Genomic DNA, 21324 nt, shown 5'->3' on the forward strand with positions numbered 1-21324 from the left:
CAATGAGGTATCACCTCACACCAGTTAGAATGGGCATCATCAGAAAATCTACAAACAACAAATGCTGGAGAGGGTGTGGAGAAAAGGCAACCCTCTTGCACTGTTGGTGGGAATGTAAATAGATACAGCCACTATGGAGAACAGTATGGAGGTTACTTAAAAAACTAAAAATAGGATTACCATATGACCCAGCAAACCCACTACTGGGCGTACACCCAGAGAAAACCATAATTCAAAAAGACACATGCACCCCAGTTTTTATTGCAGCACTATTTACAATAGTCAGGTCATGGAAGCAACCTAAATGCCCATGGACAGACGAATGGATAAAGAAGATGTGGTACTTATATAAAATGGAATATAGTCAGCCATAAAAAGGAACAGAATTGGGTCATTTTTAGAGATGTGGATGGATCTAGAGACTGTCATACAGAGTGAAGTAAGTCAGAAAGAGAAAAACAAATATCGTATATCAACGCATATATGTGGAATCTAGAAAAATGGTACAGATGAACCAGTTTGCAGGGCAGAAATTGAGACACAGATGTAGAGAACAAACGTATGGACACCAAGGGGGGAAAGCAGTGGGGGATGGGGGTGGTGGTGTGATGAACTGGGCGATTGGGATTGACATGTATACACTGATGTGTTTAAAATGGATAACTAATAAGAACCTGCTGTATAAAGAAATAAATAAAATAAAACTCAAAAATTCAAAAAAATAAATAAATAAAATAAAACTAAAAAAACAAACAACAACAAAAAAAACCCAGTATCTTTAGCCTCCAAATTACTGATGTAGCTTACACTTTTCAGAGACTAAAGTGTTAATTAAAGCCCGCTGCAACCCATCCTACTGAGTGAACCTAACATGATGTATGCACTATAAACCTTACATACCTAAAAATCATTTCTAACAAATTCACACTGCCACTAACAACAAATACATTTTACCTATTACTTAAGTATCTACAGATCCATAAACCAAAACAGACCTAAAAGGCTTTGGAGAGCGATAAATTTTCCCTGACCTTAAAACAGAACCACTGAGCCCCTGTCAGTTTTGCTAGATTCCAAGCAGCAGATTTTGCTTGGAATTTGATTTATTCACTCTGCTTTATATTACATTTACTTATTCCTTGTACCTCATATAATATCGAACATCTACTTGTTGTTTGGTTTGTTGTCTGTCGCCCTGTTAAACTGTTAGCAGAAACTAAGTGTCTTTGTTCACTGCTATATTCACAGTGTCTAGAACACAGCCTGGCATATAGTAAATGCTCAATAAATATTTGGGGATGGATGGATAAATACTCCGGAACTCAATATCTACAGTGTAAGGCATAAGTCTACTGATTCTTATGAATATAAGAACAGCACTGCTTCGTCTCCAAGCCCGTTTTTGAATTACACACATCAAATGCCATTAATGAATGCTGAGTAACATCCTCGCTCAGAAAAATACACACGTACACCTGGGCAGGAATACCCTAGAAGCCATGAGAACACCAGATATTACCTATTTTACGTCGGGGGCAGGAATGAAAATGCAGCAAAGCCAGTGTAGAGTCGACTCCCCCAGTTCTCACAGTGGTGTGGGAGGAAGTCAGACAGAAAAGTAATGGACACTTACTTGTTCGCTCTCATGCCTTCTCTCCGGGTGGCCAAGCCCTCTGCAACCAGAGATTCTGCAATGTTTTCCCCATTGGTATCTGAGGAGGAAAAAAGAGGTGTGAATCTTGTGTTTAAATCCATCTCCAATAGCAAGAGAGCTCTAATGGGACCACTTTCACCCTTAGTTCTTCAAGGAATGATGCTGCCAGCGAACGGGACAAGGCAGCAAGGTAGGGTTGGGTTTTCCGAAAAATCTCTTCTCCCCCAAAATGTCTAGTCTCTAGGACCCAGAGGTCTATAAATCTTCTCTGGACTAATTTTCTAGTGTATCTCCTGAGCCAAAGGCAATCTCAGGAATTCCAGGAGACTGACAGGGAAGCAAGACACATGCAGCAGCCCAGGAAAGGATAACTAACACTGACCTAAGGAGGAGAGGCCTAGCACCAAATGCAAATTCTGCCGCTTAATAGGTCTTTCAGCATCTTGATACACGTACTCATCTATAAAATGGGAAGAGTACCTGCCGAGACAGGTTCTTGTGAGAATTAAATGTGTGTAAATCACCAAGCGCAGTGCCAAGCACACAGCAGGAATTCCACACAACAGAATCAAAAGGCAGCCCCCCACCTGGACGATCAGACAGATTCACTTAGGACTGCCTACGATGTTTCACACCAGCAAGTCCAGTTCCTCTCAGGATGTCCTGTTCTCTGCTCCAAGAGGCCACCAAGACAAGCAAGCTACACCGTTTGACAAACTCTTTCTCCTGTTCTCAGAGATGCAGGGGACAGCATCTCAATTTCCAATCTCACACAGCAGCCTTCAGAGCAGGCAAGAAAAATGAAGTGAAACATAAAACACAACCTGATTAGGTGCCACCTGAGCACTTGAAACATTCATTGCATTTCCATGCTATTGAAAAAGCTTTTAGGCTCTCTGTATTCTCTTAAATCTCTGCTTGTCAGCCAAAATGATAAAAGAAGACACCTATGAGGGAATCACCACTTAAAAATCTTTAATATAGCAGAGAACAAGCTCCTAGATAAACTGAAACACAGCAGTCTAGCTGATAGGTAACGTCAGCATAGAATAAAATTCTCTAAGATTTATGTATTCAGTACACTATACGTAGACTTCCGCAAGCAACAACAGGTTTACATACCACCCCCAAACTCAACCTAAATGCCTTGCCATTAGCCCTGTCCAAATTTCTGAAGCAAATCATAAGCCCCTGTTCCTACTACCAAAAAAAAAAAGTTGAGATGAATGATGTTCACGCGAAGAACGTTCAGGTTCTGAAGCTGAGCGTGGATCACAAGAACCTTTCCACTGAGGTTACCGCTGAGGCCAGACACAGACACACACAGCTACCTGACATCAGTAAATATTACACTGGTTCTTTCGAAGCAACAGGAATAACCCCACAGAGTGGAAAGTCAAAAGGAAAGACTCCACAATGATGGGGAAAGTTGAGCAGTAAGGTGTCAAGAGGTCGGGGGTAGAAAGAATGAAGGCCTGGTACAAACAAGGCGAACGGCCATAAAATCGCCAGTCAACGGCAAACGCAACAGCTCTCGGACAGTTCCTTGGCACAGAGTGCTCTGAAAGGGCTGCTGGCTGGCCCACTTCTAAATGCGTTCATTGCTCCTTCAAAAGGGAGAAAAATACAATTCTCTGGGCCAAACTCCCAAAGAAGGTAACAAAATGTGGTGGATAGAATACTGAAAACAGGGAATTTGTAGGGAAAAGATCTGATTCTTGCTTATTACTCATCAAGGTATGACTGTGATCAAGTCACAATTGGGGCTGGTACTCAGAGCAGGTGGGTGACTATATTTTCTCCAAAAGTTGAAGACTAATCAATCATCTCTCTCTTTTTTTTTAATAAGTTCTGGGTTAACCACAAACTCTCAAGTTCTATCATTCTCCTCCATCATAAAAAGAGTAGCCACATAAACAACAGGGATTTACTGTATAGCACATGGAACCATATTCAGTATCTTATAATAACCTATAGTGGAAAAGAATCTGAAGCTACACACCTGAAACACAATATTGTAAATCAACTATAGTTAAATAAATTTTTTATCTATCTACATAGAGCAAAAGAAAATCTTTTTTCTAAACAAAAACAAAAGACGAAAAAGAGGGTAGCCATAAAATAGGCTAAATATATGAACACTAATTAATTAGCTAAGGCACTGTTTCATTACAGTTGGCAGTGAGAGTTGGTTAAAGTATCTGAGTGAAAATATTAAACTTTAAGCCATTTAAGCCTTTAAAACTGAAAGATGTAGATGATTTCAATCATTCTTTTGGTAATTATTTATCAATCACCTCCTATGCGCCAGATTCTATTAAACACACTAGTACGTTAACATGCTAAATTACATCCACTCTGTAATTTGCGTCAGTTTGAAAAACAAACTTTCTAAAAACAACTTAAGATTTTAAATGTCAGCTCCTCTTACCTTAAATAGACTGTTTTATAGTTGGAGACTAAGGTTATTTAAATGAACACTTACAGGCCGTCTCTCCATAGAGATATCTGTACCAAAAAAACGTTCTATAGTCCAGTGAGGTCTCTTGTCCGGTAACAGAAGATTGACCAGCTGTTACAGAACTGTATTATTTTGGGTAATGAAATTCTCGAACAATTGCATTTTGAAGACAGTACACTTCTATTTGTCTTACATTATTACTAGCCAGTAGCCCTCCAACAATAATGCTTAAGTGTTTTATTACCTACTATATTATTTGAATTATGGGCAAATTTATTTACTTCTCTTTTTGAAAAGATTCCATATATTTCTATAATTTCCCAATCAGGATGCAGATAGCCATTTGCTAAAAGGGCTGTTTCTCTACTGGCTAAATTGGACAAGAAGGTTCCAAGGTCATCCACAACTCACTTGTCTAAGACCTCTACAATTAAAATCAGAATCGTAAAAGGATATTGTTAGCCTTGTCATACACCCTACTTGCTTACTTCCAGCTTACTAGTCACCCAAGGCAAACAGATTATCTAAAGCAACTCAGTTAGAAGGCTAGTTTATCAAGAATCACAGGAAACTTTAAAAGGTGTCTGCTCCCCAAATAATCCAGATGAACATAAGTGTTCCTGTTCATCTGACTGCTTTATGGAAAACATTCTACCAATTCTTTCAACATCCTATTTCTGTTCAAACTCCATTGTGCAATCTTACTCTCCCTCTACCTAATGCAAAGAAGATGAGAACACCTAATATCCCATAAGCTATCCAGCCCAGCTAAACAACAGGCATATGTGTGCACACACACATATTTATTGAGTGCATTCTCTGTGCTGGAGCAAGATGCTTTACACATACCATCTCTTTAAACTCTCTCTATAACTTACAAATGAAACTAGGGCTTAGAAAGGTTCAGTTAAGGGTTAAGTAAGAGTACATGGTAGAAGAGCCAGGAATCCACACCTACACCACTCCAAAGCCTGTGTTCTTTCCATTCCATTCCAAGTCATGTGGCTTACAAAAAACCACAAGCCCTAAACAAATCGTCCTTTCCTAAAGAGAGTCCCCAGGAGGAGAAGAAAAGCCACAAGATAGATAAAGCAAATAGAAGATGCAATAGGAAATCTATAGGAATTCAATTAGCACTCTGACCTAGAAGCACAGAGCCAATGAGTTCCACAGGCTGACGGCCTAAATACAGGGAAAAATAATTCTACGCTTACACACACACCTAAACCAAGCCAGGAAAGCAGGCACAGGAGTAAACTAGGAGCAGGAGTATCAGGGCACCTACGTGCCACGAGCTCTGTGCACTTCCAATGAGACCTACAGCCAACCCTCCCAGAGCTACCTCCGCCAGACGAAAACCAGTCTTTGGAGGAACTTCAGACTTGGAGAAAGATGAGCCCTTTCCCCCTTGGTACTCACCTTTTCCAAGGTAGATCATGCCATACTCTCGCCCCTGGGGAGTCTTGTTTTCTATCGTGAAGCAGACTTCCTTCCCAATCAGCTTCTTCCGAAGGAACTCTCGAGCAGGAAATGCCCAGGGCTGAAAGACAAAATAAACGTGTTCAAGAACTAGGCAGTTCTCACACGACACAATCAACATCCAAGCAACTTCACTCCTTCAATAGCCTGGCCACACACTAGGCCCTGAGGAGAATATAAAAATGAAACACACACAACATGGATCATACACTTAGGGGGCTCCTAAAAAAGGCAGGTCGAACAGTTGGTTTAACTAGCAATGGCCCTAAAAACAGGCATCATGGTTTCCCAGACACCAGCACTAGGACTTCCCCCCATGCCCACCCCTCCACCACCCCCATCACTGTCTACTCTCTAGCCGTCTATTGTCTACTGTCTAGCTGGTAAGGGATCAGCTTGACAATGGTGGTTCTTCCCTGTCACTCATTAAAGACCCAGATACAAGGAGTGAGCCACACATCCACAATGGGTACAAACAGAGTCTCCATGTGATCTCAAGATACTATGCAGGGACTTCCCTGGTGGTGCAGTGGTTAAGAATCCTCCTACCAATGCAGGGGACACGGGTTTGATCCCTGATCCGGGAAGATCCCACGTGCTGCGGAGCAACTAAGCCCGTGCACCACAACTACTAAGCCTGCGCTCTAGAGCCTGCAAGCTGCAACTACTGAAGCCCGCACACCTATAGCCCGTGCTCCTCAATGAGAGAAGCCACAGCAATGAGAAGCCCGCGCACCACAGTGAAGAGTAGCCCCCACTCGCCACAACTAGAGAAAGCCTGCGCACAGCAAGGAAGACCCAAAGCAGCCAAAAATTAAAAAAAAATAAAAATATATATATATAAAAAAAGATACTGTGCAAAGTGATGGTATTTCCCCCATCACTTTGGGATGGTACAGACAAAGGGAGACGTCTCCTCTGAAGCAGCACTGTCACAGTCAGTGGTCACTAGCACTTGAATTTACAGTCTGGACCTAGCTCAGTGCCCCAAGTTCCCTTAGAACAGAAATGAGGAAGGAGAGGGTAAGAGCTCAAGGAGTACATGATCTGCAGAAGTTCGTGTGCAGGAACAATACAGCGTGCAAAAGGGCAGAGTGGTATATGATATGCATGCGTTGTCTATTACCAATTGGAGCCACAGAACATGGGCTACACATAGTAAAGGCAAAACAGCATATCAGTGACCTGAAAAGGAAGCATCTGCCAACCTTTTCAGTCCATGAAGATTATTCCATGGGGTTAGCCAAGAAGCTTTTCTAGAAGAAAAACATCCACGACTTCCCAGAAACCAGAAGCCAGTTTAAATGTGGCAGTCTACCAACCCACTGGGCTGGTATTCACAAAACCAGTACTGTTAGACAACAACAACTGTGGATAGTTCTAGGAAGAACTAATCCTGAGTAAGTGCTCTTGAAGACACAAAAACAAGCTTATCCTCACTCATCTAATGCACTCTCTTCAAAGTGCCAACAAGCAAAAGAACCAGTCACTCAATGGCAATATGGAGTTCACCACATTTTAATCTCCCATTTCTACCCCTCTCCTCATTCATAATAATGAAAACAGATACTGTGACCAAAGAGTATGATGACTGATAATGAGCCCAACTACCAGCCACATCACAGAAACAGTACTAAACCAATTAACACAGCCTCGTACATTATTATCACCTTAGTGATCCACTTACTCTAAAAATATCCTCAGCTATAGATCTAATGTCTAGGCTTCAGTTTTGAGTAAGACACTAATACCTAAAATTCAGTGAAACATTGCTTTCCTAAATGCAAAGCTCTGACAAAACAAAGTACTCCTAAAGGAAGCCAAGACGTCGGTAAAAATTCATTTATCAAGGGTCAGTTCACAAGGAAATAGCTAACCCCTGTGGGGAAACCTCCAATTTCTACTGACTAGGCAGAATTACTAAAAGCTTTTAAGGCTTGAGGAAGGAGCCCCCTTCTCTCAGGACCTCATGTTTTACAGCTGGTCAGTCACTAGGCAATAAGAGAAAGCTACACTGGAGGTCCTGAAAAGGACATACACCTTATCCTAGAGAAAGGTAACCTAGCTTCTTTAATATTCCAGCCTTCTCAAGTTGTGTTCCATCCAGAGTCAGGCAAATTCAAAAAATGGACAAGGTACGAGCTATGAAGAGAGGCGATTAGAAGATTCAGGAAAGCGAGTGACCGCATCACTCCTGCCGAGGGCTACAGAGCACTCCAGGAGAGAACCCCGTGCAGGTGTCCACACGGAGGCCAGCCAGCAGAAGGCTACCTCATGGGGAAGGCCATCCCAGCAGAGCCTCCCAGAACAACCCTACGTACGCAGAAACTGACTCAAAGCGCTCGTCACATTAGGGCCACAGTGACCCAACAGGAAGAATCACTGGTCTGGTCAAATGATGTGCCAGAGCTCCACCTAGGAAGCAATGGCCGTTAAGTAGCTGAGACTCAAAACTGCCTCTTCCCTTTAGAATGCCCAATGGCAGGTGATCTAGCAGCTTGCTCTCCACTCCCAGACCCATGCAAGGTTCTGGTGTCTACCACGACAAATGGAATTTTAATTCCCATCTTTCCTTTGCACCAGGTAGACTCCTAAACTACTGAAAACAAGATTAAATCCCACAACAATGTAAAACCTCAAAGCTAGCTACTTTTGTACTTGGCCCAGTGCTCGATCATCCCATGTCCCACCTGCATATGTAATTAATCCCTCTCTGCCGCAAACACCCCACCACCCCAATTTTCAAAAGCTCCACTGAATGTAGAACGACTGTGACATTCATTTCTGTATTTCGCATGAAACCAACATATAGCTTCACGTACAATGAGAGCTCAAGAAATCTGTGGGAAATAAATATATAATTCCCACAGTGCCCATCAATGCAGTATCTAGGCTGCGTAGAGTAGCTAGGCAACGCTGGGGATTAGGCTGGAACAGGGCAGTGATGGCTGGGGACACACAGCAGAGCTGCTTTTATTGTCACGGGACTTAGGAGAGAGCTAGGTTTCTCTGAAAGCAGATATGAAAGAAGGCGGAGAATAATCAAGTGCATGATATTTGGGACAGTGATACAAAGGGAAGCAAATAAGCAATAATGTCCTTGACTCTGTTTGAATGTGACAAAACCAGACATGCTCCAAAACAACAGAAAGCCAGAGAGAAAGTAGTGCTGCATTCCACAATCCACTGATCCGCAAAAGGAGACGCTCCGGTTCTTTTCCTCATTATTCACTGTACACCTGCTTTGTGTCAGGCACTGACGAGGCAGAAAAACACAGACGTCCCTCCCCTCGAGGAGCCGACAACCGAGTATAGAGACATATAAACATGGAATAGGATGACAGCACAAAAAAGGGATGATGAAAGGTGATGTCAGGTGTGACTTCTCCAGAGGATGAATCACCGGGGCACAAGGAGGAGACGGAGCTCCCGCTGGAGGGGGCAGCTGAGCCAAGGCATGAGCAGGCAGGACTCAGGTGGCCTGTTAGGAGACCCGAACACTTCCTCAGGGTTGGGACTTAGCGTCCCGGAGGGGGTTCAGTAAGAGAAGACTAAAAGTCAAATCACAAATGGGACTGTATCCCAGGCTAAGGCATTTAGATTTGTCCAGCGGTAATGAGGAATCACTGAAGTATCTGGCAGTAATACTGAGCCAGGGAAAAAAAAATGACATTATATCTCAAAAACATCTGAGAGCATACAGAGAAAGAATCAGAGGGAAGGAAAATGAAGGCAGAAAGACTGTTATCTCAATATTCCAGAGTTGAACAAAGCACTCTCTCAGAGTTGAACAAAGAACAATAGCAACTGTAATGAAGTTTCAAGAATAGAGAAGAGAGATTTTGAAGGAGGCAGAATCTCTAGGTCTCGATAAAAGCCTGGAGGTTGGCAGGGGTGTTTGGAATTGGGTTACCACTTGGCATCACTGCTAACTTGAGCCAGAGCACCTTCAAGGGCATGGTGGGGGGAAAACCAAATCACAGCAGGGCGAGGAGAGACTAGATTACTGCACACGGAAATAGTGACTCTGGCTGACAAAGGGTGAAATCCGTAGCTCTCAAATACTTTATGTCACAGGGACCTTTGAAGAGTTACTAGGAGAAACTGAGTTGCTCTGGAAGAGACAAAAACCACTAGGCTGTATAAATATATGAAACTCCAATGAGAGCAGGGATCAGATTACATGGTATTCTTTCAGTTGGGATAGTTCTGGTAAGATTTTATTGTACTGTTACATAGGCTACAGCTAAGATACTTCAGAACAAGCTGCAACTGGCCTTGATTCTCATCCCCAAAACAGAAAATTAAAACCGAACCCTTCTTCCCTAGAGGCAACCCTGCTTCTTCCTTCTGGGGAAATGAACTTGACTGGCTCTAGCCAACCAGGGTCAACACTCTTCTCCTCTTAGAAGCAGGCAAGCTGTTACACAACACAAAACTGAAAGGGAAAGAACTATGCAAAACGTTGGTCAAGAAAAGCACTTAGCACCCAAAATTTGAAAAGTGCTGAGAGAGATTTAATCTTCAGCACTTGGACTAACAGTACGAGAAGTGTCTGCAGTAGCAGAAATTAAATAGCACTAGAGATTACCACAGCTAACATTTGTTAATAAGTAGCTTACACGCCCGTTCCGCATTATCTTGTTTAATCCTCATTGAACAACCCTGAGGTATAGAATAACCCAATACTTGTGCTTACTGATAGAGGACCAATGGAAAATAACTGATTTTGTCTATTTAGTCAATATCCCAAGAATCTAATTGCTGTTGATAGAATTTGGGGTGATTTGTCTCTATTTCCTATAACACTGCTTTACTATCTTCTTAATTCAAACAAAATGCTTTTTATTATAGATGAAAACAACTGCATGTTTTTCCTTAAATGAAAGACCCCCGTGAGCTGCTTTTTTTCCCGCACTTCCATGAGAAGAAAACAGCAGATGGAAGCTGAGGTACCAACTTGCCCATCACCATCAAGCTGAGGCAAAAGACAAATAATTAGAATCCAGAAACTTCATTTTTGAGAGCCAAAGCACCACTGAAGAAGAAACAAGAACGGATGTTTCAAAGTACAGGAGCCAAGAAGACTCATGGTAGCTGCCTGGAGAGGTAACTTAAGGAGTCCAAGGCAGACCACAAAGAAGGCAAGGTGGCCAGGCATTAGAGATGGGGGAGCAGGGGGCTGGAGGGGATGGTAGAACAAAAGCTCAGAAGCTTGTCAAATTGCCATAACACATGGTTCTTGACAACTACTGAACCACAAGTTGCCCTAAGAAACTGATAACTTCCTCCCTTCAAAATGCATGTTTACACAAAATTTTGCAAGCAATTTCATGGGGTTCACAGACGTCCTTAGGACACAGATCCCAGATTAAGAATCTATAATAAGGCACAGTCCTAACATTTATAGTATATGCTACCATTTATGAAAATGAGTGTCTACTGTATAGCACAGTGAACTATACTCAATATCTTATAATAACCTATCATGGAAAAGAATCTGAAATACATATAACTGAATCACTTTGCTGAACACTTGAAACTAACACAACATGGTAAATTAACTATACTTCAATTAAAAAAAAGAAAGAAAGAAAAGAAAATGAGTGTCTGCTTGTATAGGTGATAAATGCCTCTGGAGACTCAAGACTGCAATAACACCAGTAGTCTCCAGGGAGAAGAACTAGATTTTTCACTGTGCATCCTTCTGAATTTTGAAGGTAAATGAAGAATTCAAACATAAATAAAAGAGCTCTGCCATAACTAATGCCAACCTCAAACAGCTGAGACTACCTAGGAAATGTACTAACCCGTTTCCAGAGAAAGAGGCATGAAACACTGATAAACCTGAAAAGGCTCTAAACCTATGGGAAAGTGTATGACGGAAAGAGACTGGGATTACCGGGATTAAAGGTAGTGAATGTATAAACTGAAGCAAGCCACTGTTGATTTGTCATCAGTCCTGTGATATAAAAATACTGGAAATAGGGAGCCTGCTTCAAGATGGCAGAGGAGTAAGACATGGAGATACCTTCCTCCCCACAGACACATCAGAAATACATCTACATGTGGAATAACTCCTACAGAACACCTACTGAACGCTGGCAGAAGACCTCAGACTTCCCAAAAGGCAATAAACTCCCCACGTACCAGGGCAGGGCAAAAGAAAAAAGGAAAAACAGAGACAAAAGAATAGGGATGGGACCTGCACCTCTGGGAGGGAGCTGTGAAGGAGGAAAGGTTTCCACACACTAGGAAGCCCCTTCACGGGCGGAGACGGCGGGTGGCAGAGGGGGGGGAAGCTTCAGAGTCACGGAGGAGAGCGCAACAGAGGTGCAGAGGGCAAAGTGGAGAGATTCCCACACAAAGGATCAGTGCTGACCAGCACTCACCAACCCGAGAGGCTTGTCGGCTCACCCATCAGGGCGGGTGCGGGCCGGGAGCTGAGGCTCAGGCTTCGGAAGTCAGACCCCAGGGAGAGGACTGGGGCTGGCTGCGTGAACACAGCCTGAAGGGGGCTAGTGCCCCACAGCTAGCCGGGAGGGAGTCCGGGAAAAATTCTGGACCTGCCTAAGAGGCAAGAGACCATTGTTTTGGGTGCGTGAGGAGAGGGGATTCAGAGCACCACCTAAATGAGCTTGAGACGGGCGCGAGCCGTGGCTATCAGCGCGGACCCAAGAGACAGGCATGAGACGCTAAGGCTGCTGCTGCCGCCACCAAGAAGCCTGTGTGCGAGCACAGGTCACTATCCAAACTTCCCCTCCCAGGAGCCTGTGCAGCCCGCCACTGCCAGGGTCCCATGATCCAGGAACAACTTTCCCAGGAGAACGCACAGCGCACCTCAGGCTGGTGCAACGTCAGGCCGGCCTCTGCCGCCGCAGGCTCGCCCCGCATTCCGTACCCCTCCCTCCCCCCCCGCCTGAGTGAGCCAGAGCCCCCTAATCAGCCGCTCCTTTAACCCCGTCCTGTCTGGGTGAAGAACAGATGCCCTAAGGCGACCTACACACAGAGGTGGGGCCAAATCCAAAGCTGAACCCTGGGAGCTGTGCGAACAAAGAAGAGAAAGGGAAACTCTCCCAGCAGCCTCAGGAGCAGTGGATTAAATCTCCACAATCAACTTGATGTACCCTGCATCTGTGGAATACCTGAACAGACAACGAATCATCCCAAAATTGAGGCGGTGGACTTCAGAAACAACTGTAAACTTAGGGTTTCCTTTCTGCATCTAATTTACTTCTGGTTTTATGTTTATCTTATAGTTTAGTATTTAGAGTTTATCATTGTTGGTAGATTTGTTTATTGATTTGGTTGCTCTCTTCCTCGTTTTTTTAATATATAGATGTATTTTTTTTTCATTTTCTCTTTCTGTGAGTCTGTGCATATATGCTTCTTTGTGTGATTTTGTCTGCATAGCTTTGCTTTCACCGTTTGTTCTAGGGTTCTATCTGTCCGTTTTTTTGTTTGTTTGCTTTTTTATTTTTTTTTAGTATAGTTTTCAGTGCTTGTTATCATTGGTGGATTTGTTTTTTGGTTTGTTTGCTCTCTTCTTTCTTTCTTTCTTTTTTTCTTTTTCTATTACTTTTTAATTTTTTATTTTTAATAATTCTCTTTCTTTTCTATTTTAATAACTTTATTTTATTTTTTTAATTTATTTTCTTCCATTTTTTCTCCCTTTTCTTCTCAGCTGTGTGGCTGACAGGGTTTTGGTGCTCTGGCCGGGTGTCAGGCCTGTGCCTCTGAGGTAGGAGAACCGAGTTCAGGACACTGGCCCACCAGAGACCTCCCAGCTCAACGTAATATCAAACAGCAAAAGCTCTCCCAGAGATCTCCATCTCAACGCTAAGACCCAGCTCCACTCAACGACCATGAAGCTCCAGTGCTGGACACCCTATGCCAAACAACTAGCAAGGCAGGAACACAACCCCACCGATTAGCAGAGAAGCTGCCTAAAATCATAATAAAGTCACAGACACCCCAAAACACACCACCAGACGCAGTCCTGCCCACCAGAAAGACAAAATCCAGCCTCATCCATCAGAACACAGGCACCAGTCCCCTCCACCAGGAAGCCTACACAACCCACTGAACCAACCTTACCCACTGGGGGCAGACACCAAAAACAACGGGAAGTACAAACCTGCAGCCTGTGAAAAGGAGACCCAAACACAGTAAGTTAAACAAAATGAGAAGACAGAGAAACATGCAGCAGATGAAGGAGCAAGGTAAAAACCCACCAGACCAAACAAATGAAGAGTAAATAGGCAGCCTACCTGAAAAAGAATTCAGAATAATGATAGTAAAGATGATCCAAAATCATGGAAATAGAATAGAGAAAATACAAGAAATGTTTAACAAGGACCTAGAAGAGCTAAAAAGCAAACAAACAATGTTCGACAACACAATAAATGAAATTAAAAATTCTCTAGAAGGAATCAATAGCAGAATAACTGAGGCAGAAGAAAGGATAAGTGACCTGGAAGATAAAATAGTGGACATAACTACTGCAGAGCAGAATAAATAAAAAAGAATGAAAAGAATTGAGGACATATAGGGGTCCCAGAAGAAGAAGAGAAAAAGAAAGGGTCTGAGAAAATATTTGAAGAGATTAGAGTTGAAAACTTCCCTAATATGGGAAAGGAAATAGTTAATCAAGTCCAGGAAGCACAGAGAGTCCCATACAGGATAAATCCAAGGAGAAAAATGCCAAGATACGTATTAATCAAACTATCAAAAATTAAATACAAAGAAAAAACATTAAAAGCAGCAAGGGAAAAACAACAAATAACATAAAAGGGAATCCGCATAAGGTTAACAGCTGATCTTTCAGCAGAAACTCTGCAAGCCAGAAGGGAGTGGCAGGACATATTTAAAGTGATGAAAGGGAAAAATCTACAACCAAGATAACTCTACCCAGCAAGGATCTCATTCAGATTCAAGGGAGAAATTAAAACCTTTACAGACAAGCAAAAGCTAAGAGAATTCAGCACCAGCTTTACAACAAATGCTAAAGGAACTTCTCTAGGCAGGAAACACAAAAGAAGGAAAACACCTACAATAACAAACCCAAAACAATTAAGAAAATGGTAATAGGAACATACATATCAATAACTACCTTAAATGTAAATGGATTAAATGCTCCAACCAAAAGACACAGACGGGGTGAATGAATACAAAAACAAGACCCCTATATATGCTGTCCATAAGAGACCCACTTCAGACCTAGGGACACATACAGACTGAAAGTGAGGGGAGGGAAAAAGATATTCCATGCAAATGGAAATCAAAAGAAAGCTGGAGTAGCAATTCTCTCATCAGACAAAATAGACTTTAAAATAAAGACTATTACAAGAGACAAAGAAGGACACTACATAATGATCAAGGGATTAATCCAAGAAGAAGATATAGCAATTGTAAATATCTATGCACACAACATAGGAGCACCTCAATACATAAGGCAAATGCTAACAGCCATAAAAGGGGAAATTGACAGTAACACAATTATAGTAGGGGACTTTAACACCCCACTTTCACCAATGGACAGATCATCCAAAATGAAAATAAATAAGGAAACACAAGCTTTAAATGATACATTAAACAAGATGGACTTAATTGATATGTATAGGACATTCCATCCAAAAACAACAGAATACACTTTCTTCTCAAGTGCTCCTGGAACATTCTCCAGGATAGATCATATCTTGCATCACAAATCAATCATTGGTAAATTTGAGAAAACTGAAATCGTATCAAGTATCTTTTCCGACCACAACGCTATGAGACTAGATATCAATTACAGGGAAAAAAAACTGTAAAAAATACAAACACATGGAAGCTAAACAATACACTACTAAATAACCAAGAAATCACTGAAGAAATCAAAGAGGAAATCAAAAAATACCTAAAAACAAATGACAATGAAAACACGATGACCCAAAACCTATGGGATGCAGCAAAAGCAGTTCTAAGAGGGAAGTTTATAGCAATAAAATTCTACCTCAAGAAACAAGAAACATCTCAAATAAACAACCTAACCTTACACCTAAAGGAACTAGAGAAAGAAGAACAAAAAAACCCCAAAGTTAGCAGAAGGAAAGAAATCATAAAGATCAGATCAGAAATAAATGAAAAAGAAATGAAGGAAACAATAACAACGATCAAAAAAACTAAAAGCTGGTTCTTTAAGAAGATAAACAAAACTGATAAACCATTAGCCAGACTCATCAAGAAGAAAAGGGAGAAGACTCAAATCAATAGAATTAGAAGTGAAAAACGAGAAGTAACAACTGACACAGCAGAAATACAAAGGATCATGAGAGATTACTACAAGCAACTATATGCCAACAAAATGGACAACCTGGAAGAAATGGACACATTCTTAGAAAAGCACAACCTTCCGAGACTGAACCAGGAAGAAGTAGAAAATATAAACAAACCAATCACAAGCACTGAAATTGAGACTGTGATTTAAAATCTTGCAACAAACAGAAGTCCAAGACCAGATGGCTTCACAGGAGCAATCTGTCAAACATTTAGAGAAGAGCTAACACCTATCCTTGTCAAACTCTTCCAAAATATAGCAGAGGGAGGAACACTCCCAAACTCATTCTACAAGACCACCATCACCCTGATACCAAAACTAAAGAAAGATGTCACAAAGAAAGAAAACTACAGGCGAGTATCACTGATGAACACAGATGCAAAAATCCTCAACAAAATACTAGCAAACAGAATCCAACAGCACATTAAAAGGATCATACACCATGATCAAGTGGCGTTTATCCCAGGAATGCAAGGATTCTTCAGTATACACAAATCAATCAATGTGATACACCATATTAACAAATTGAAGGAAAAAAACCATATGATCGTATCAATAGATGCAGAAAGTTGTGACATAAAAGATGTGACAAAATACAACACCCATTTATGATAAAAACCCTCCAGACAGTAGGCATAAATGGAACTTACCTCAACATAATAAAGGCCATATATGACAAACCCACAGCCAACATCATTCTCAATGGTGAAAAACTGAAACCATTCTCACTAAGATCAGGAACAAGACAAGGTTGTCCACTCTCACCATTATTATTCAACATTGTTTTGGAAGTTTCAGCCACAGCAATCAGAGAAGAAAAAGAAATAAAGGGAATCCAAATCAGAAAAGAAGAAGCTAAGCTGTCACTGTTTGCAGATGACATGATACTATACATAGAGAATCCTAAAGATGCTACCTGAAAACTACTAGAGCTAATCAATGAATTTGGTAAAGTTGCAGGATACAAAATTAATGCACAGAAATCTCTTGCATTCCTACACACTAATGATGAAAAATCTGAAAGAGAAATTAAGGAAACACTCCCATTTACCACTGCAACAAAAAGAATAAAATACCTAGGAATCAACCTACCTAAGGAGACAAAAGACCTGTATGCAGAAAACTATAAGACACTGATGAAAGAAATTAAAAATGATACAAATAGATGGAGAGATATATCATGTTCTTGGATGGGGCGAATCAACATCGTGAAAATGACTATACTACCCAAAGCAATCTACAGATTCAATGCAATCCCTATCAAACTACCAATGGCATTTTTCACAGAACTAGAACAAAAAATTTCACAATTTGTATGGAAACACAAAAGACCTTGAATAGCCAAAGCAATCTTGAGAAAGAAAAACGGAGCTGGAGGAATCAGGCTCCTGGACTTCAGACTATACTACAAAGCTACAGTAATCAAGACAGTATGGTACTGGCACAAGAACAGAAATATGGATCAATGGAACAGGATAGAAAGCCCAGAGATAAACCCACGCACCTATGGTCACCTTATTTTTGATAAAGGAGGCAAGGACGTACAATGGAGAAAAGACAGCCTCTTCAATAAGTGGTGCTGGGAAAACTGAACAGCTACACATAAAAGAATGAAATTAGAACACTCCCTAACACCTTACAGAAAAATAAACTCAAAATGGATTAAAGACCTAAATGTAAGGCCAGACACTATCAAACTCTTAGAGGAAAACATAGGCAGAACACTCTATGACATAAATCACAGCAAGATCTTTTTTGACCCACCTCCTAGAGAAATGGAAATAAAAATAAAAATAAACAAATGGGACCTAATGAAACTTAAAAGCTTTTGCACAGCAAAGGAAACCATAAACAAGGTGAAAAGACAACCCTCAGAATGGGAGAAAATATTTTCAAATGAAGCAACTGACAAAGGACTAATCTCCAAAATTTACAAGCAACTCATGCAGCTCAATATCAAAAAAACAAACAACCCAATCCAAAAATGGGCAGGAGACCTAAATAGACATTTCTCCAAAGAAGATATACAGATTGCCAACAAACACATGAAAGGATGCTCAACATCACTTATCATTAGAGAAATGCAAATCAAAACTACAACGAGGTATCACCTCACATCGGTCAGAATGGCTATCATCAAAAAATCTACAAACAATAAATGCTGGAGAGGGTGTAGAGAAAAGGGAACCCTCTTGCACTGTTGGTGGGAATGTATATTGATACAGCCACTATGGAGAACAGTATGGAGGTTCCTTAAAAAACTAAAAATAGAACTACCATACGACCCAGCAATCCCACTACTGGGCATATACCCTGAGAAAACCATAATTCCAAAAGAGTCATGTATCACAATGTTCATTGCAGCTCTATTTATATCAGCCAGGACATGGAATCAACCTAAGTGTCCACTGACAGATGAATGGATAAAGAAGATGTGGCACACATATACAATGGAATATTACTCAGTCATAAAAAGAAACGAAATTGAGTTATTTGTAGTGAGGTGGATGGACCCAGAGTCTGTCATACAGAGTCAAGTAAGTCAGAAAGTGTAAAACATATACCATATGCTAACACGTATATATGGAATCTAAAAGAAAAAATAAAAAAGGTTCCGAAGAACATAGGGGCAGGACAGGAATAAAGACGCAGACGTAGAGAATGGACTTGAGGACATGGGGAGGGGGAAGGGTAAGCTGGGACAAAGTGAGAGAGTGGCATGGACTTATATATACTACCAGATGTCAAATAGCTAGCTAGTGGGAAGCAGCCGCATAGCACAGGGAGATCAGCTCAGTGCTTTGTGACCACCTAGTGGGGTGGGATAGGGAGGGTGGGAGGGAGACGCAAGAGGGAGGAGATATGGGGATATATGTATATGTATAGCTGATTCACTTTGTTATACCTCAGAAACTAACACACCATTGTAACGCAATTATACTCCAATAAAGATGTTAAAAAAAAACAAACTTGAAATATACAGAAAAGAAAGAGTACATCAAATGTGCAGTCAAGGAGGAGACTGGGCTATAACCTGGGTCTACCTCTCGGAGGGGAAGCACCTACCTCGTCCGGGGTGTCTTTTGCATCAGGTTGTGTGGCAGCTGCCCTGCGGGCAAGGTTTCCAGCACGAATGTTGCTAAGGTTGATCTGCCTCTCTGGAGGAGGCCCACCACGAGGCTGCCCGCGGACAATGATGGCACACCCTGAGAGGACCTAGGTCAGGGGAAAAACAGAGAAAATTAGCCATCTAAAGGAAACATCACCAGAATACAGATGGTCCACTCCTGTATCCCCAACATCTAGAACACTATTCGGCCTCTTGAAGGCACTCAGATATTTGTTGAATGACTGAATGAACAAGACTATTTCTAAGTTTATAAGAGAAATACCTATCTAAAACCTTGGGCTAGATTCTGAAGTGACTGACCCAGCAATACAAATAAGAATTACACAAAATGATAGAAGACTCATAAAATAGACTAGGGTGAAGAGGCATGCGAGACATGGAGATAACCTTTGTAATTTCATCCCTGCAAGCTGACCACCACCTGTGTTCTTTTCAATATTTAAGAAGTTAATGTCTCCATCCACACGTGCTGTTCTACGGTGGAAAAGGCAAGCAATGGAAGAAGGCCAGAGAAAAGTGGAAGCTGAAGGAAGAAGCCCCGACACGCCAGCCACACCAGCCAGAAGGAGCCGAGGATGCCCAGGGCTAACGCGGAGGCAGTGCAGCCAGAGCCCCGTGCTCACGCTTCCTCTGTAGACAGTGCTCAGACTCTAGGCTAACTAAGAGAGAAATACAGAAGAGAGAATCTAGAACACCCACGCCCTCGGTGATTAAAACAGGGGAATCGAAGAAGCACCTTAAAGCTCCCAAGTCCAGCAGCTCCTTCCCTCTCTCCCTGAAGGACCCCAGGCGTAAAACCCACTTGGCAACTATGGAATGAGCTCTAAAGCTCACTTAAAATATTTGCGGGGGGAAGAAGAAAGGATTTCACGTGGGAGAAGAGAAGAAACGGCACACAGAAAAACATGAGAATCATCGCCCAAACTATTCAAATTCTTTGCTCAGCGAGGCACGATTTAATCAACAGAGAGACTTGAGCACTGGCTTCACTAGAGCTGAAAGGCTCAATCCCACCTTCAAAACAGGAAAAAGCTGCTGAATGAAAAGTTAGTAGATAGAAGGTTGGAGAGTCCTGCCAATGCAGAACTCCGCAGCAGACAAGACCACGGAGTTTTCTGTAAAGGGAACAGTCCTTGGAAAGAAAGCTGACTCAAAGGAAGAAAGGAAGGAATATGAAGGAAGCCACTTCGATATGCATTTGCTTACCTGACTTGTCTCCCTCACCTCTCCACCTTAACTCATGCTCTAAATTGTGGATTATTAATATAAATACAGAAGTGCATTAAACATATATGTACATCTTAAAGAATAAGAAGCAAACAACTATGTAACCACCACCCAAGTTAATTACCAGAACACTAGCAGAACCTTGGATCCCCTGTGCCCCTCTCTACTCCCAGCCCCTTCTCCTGACTGCCACCACTATCCTGACCATTGTGATAACCCCTCCTCCCTTGACTTTCTGTACAGTGTTACCATTTACGTATACATCTCTATGCAATATGGTGGTTTTGTTTTTCCTATTTCTGAACTCTATAAACTGAGTCTACTGCGTGTACCCATCAGTGATTTTCTTCTTTTGCCCTTTTTTTGGGTGAAACTCATTCATGCCAGAACACTAGTTTATTCACTTTTGTGGCTGTACAGTATTCCATTGTATGAACCTACATAGTCCAACAAATATACATAGTCCAACAAATATACATAGTCCAACAAATATACATAGTCCAATTTTTTTTTTTAATTAGTGCTAAGATTAACATCTCATTATCCCCAATACCTCAAGCACACAGACCTTGGTCTAAATGGTTCCTCCCTGGCTACACCATGACACACATAACAAAAGACTGTCTTCCTTATCTAGTTACAAGTCATGCTTTTCATTTTTATCCTTTGTGATCGAGTGTTACCAGCAATTAAACCCTACAGCTCCAACCAAACAGTCTTGCTAACAGCCTTTCTTGAGAACCCATGTCCTGGACATCATCCCAGGGATTTGACATTCTAAAAAGACAAGCCCTCAAACAAAGCAAAGCCAAAGAAGAGATAGAGTAGGGCACAGGATGGTTGATGTTCCTGAAATGAGAAGGGCCAAAGGAAGAAAAGGAAAAGAATGTGGAAATGATTCATTTACAGTCAATTCTTCAGAAGTGGCGGAAGAAAAGCACATTTTTTGAATACCTGCCTTGAAATCATTCATGTACAGGCTGCAACGGGACTGAGGAGCATAGAGCATACAAAGCAGAGCACCTGTCTCAAAGGCCTATTCCTTGATTTTTGTC

General features: G+C 41.7%; 1 protein-coding gene across 1 annotated transcript in view; it reads right to left on the bottom strand.

Annotated features, from left to right (window-relative positions):
* SND1 (staphylococcal nuclease and tudor domain containing 1) overlaps positions 1 to 21324 on the bottom strand; it is a 412864-nt gene that overhangs the window by 364742 nt on the left and 26798 nt on the right. Inside the window, exons 2-4 of the mRNA XM_059933468.1 lie at positions 18979 to 19128; positions 5535 to 5655; positions 1634 to 1712 (exon numbers count right to left, since the gene is read on the bottom strand). Of these exons, the coding sequence (XP_059789451.1) occupies positions 1634 to 1712; positions 5535 to 5655; positions 18979 to 19128 (350 nt within the window). The remainder of the gene's footprint in view (positions 1 to 1633; positions 1713 to 5534; positions 5656 to 18978; positions 19129 to 21324) is intronic.

This window comes from Balaenoptera ricei, chromosome 9 (genome assembly GCF_028023285.1).
Source record: "Balaenoptera ricei isolate mBalRic1 chromosome 9, mBalRic1.hap2, whole genome shotgun sequence".
Lineage (NCBI taxonomy): Eukaryota > Metazoa > Chordata > Mammalia > Artiodactyla > Balaenopteridae > Balaenoptera > Balaenoptera ricei.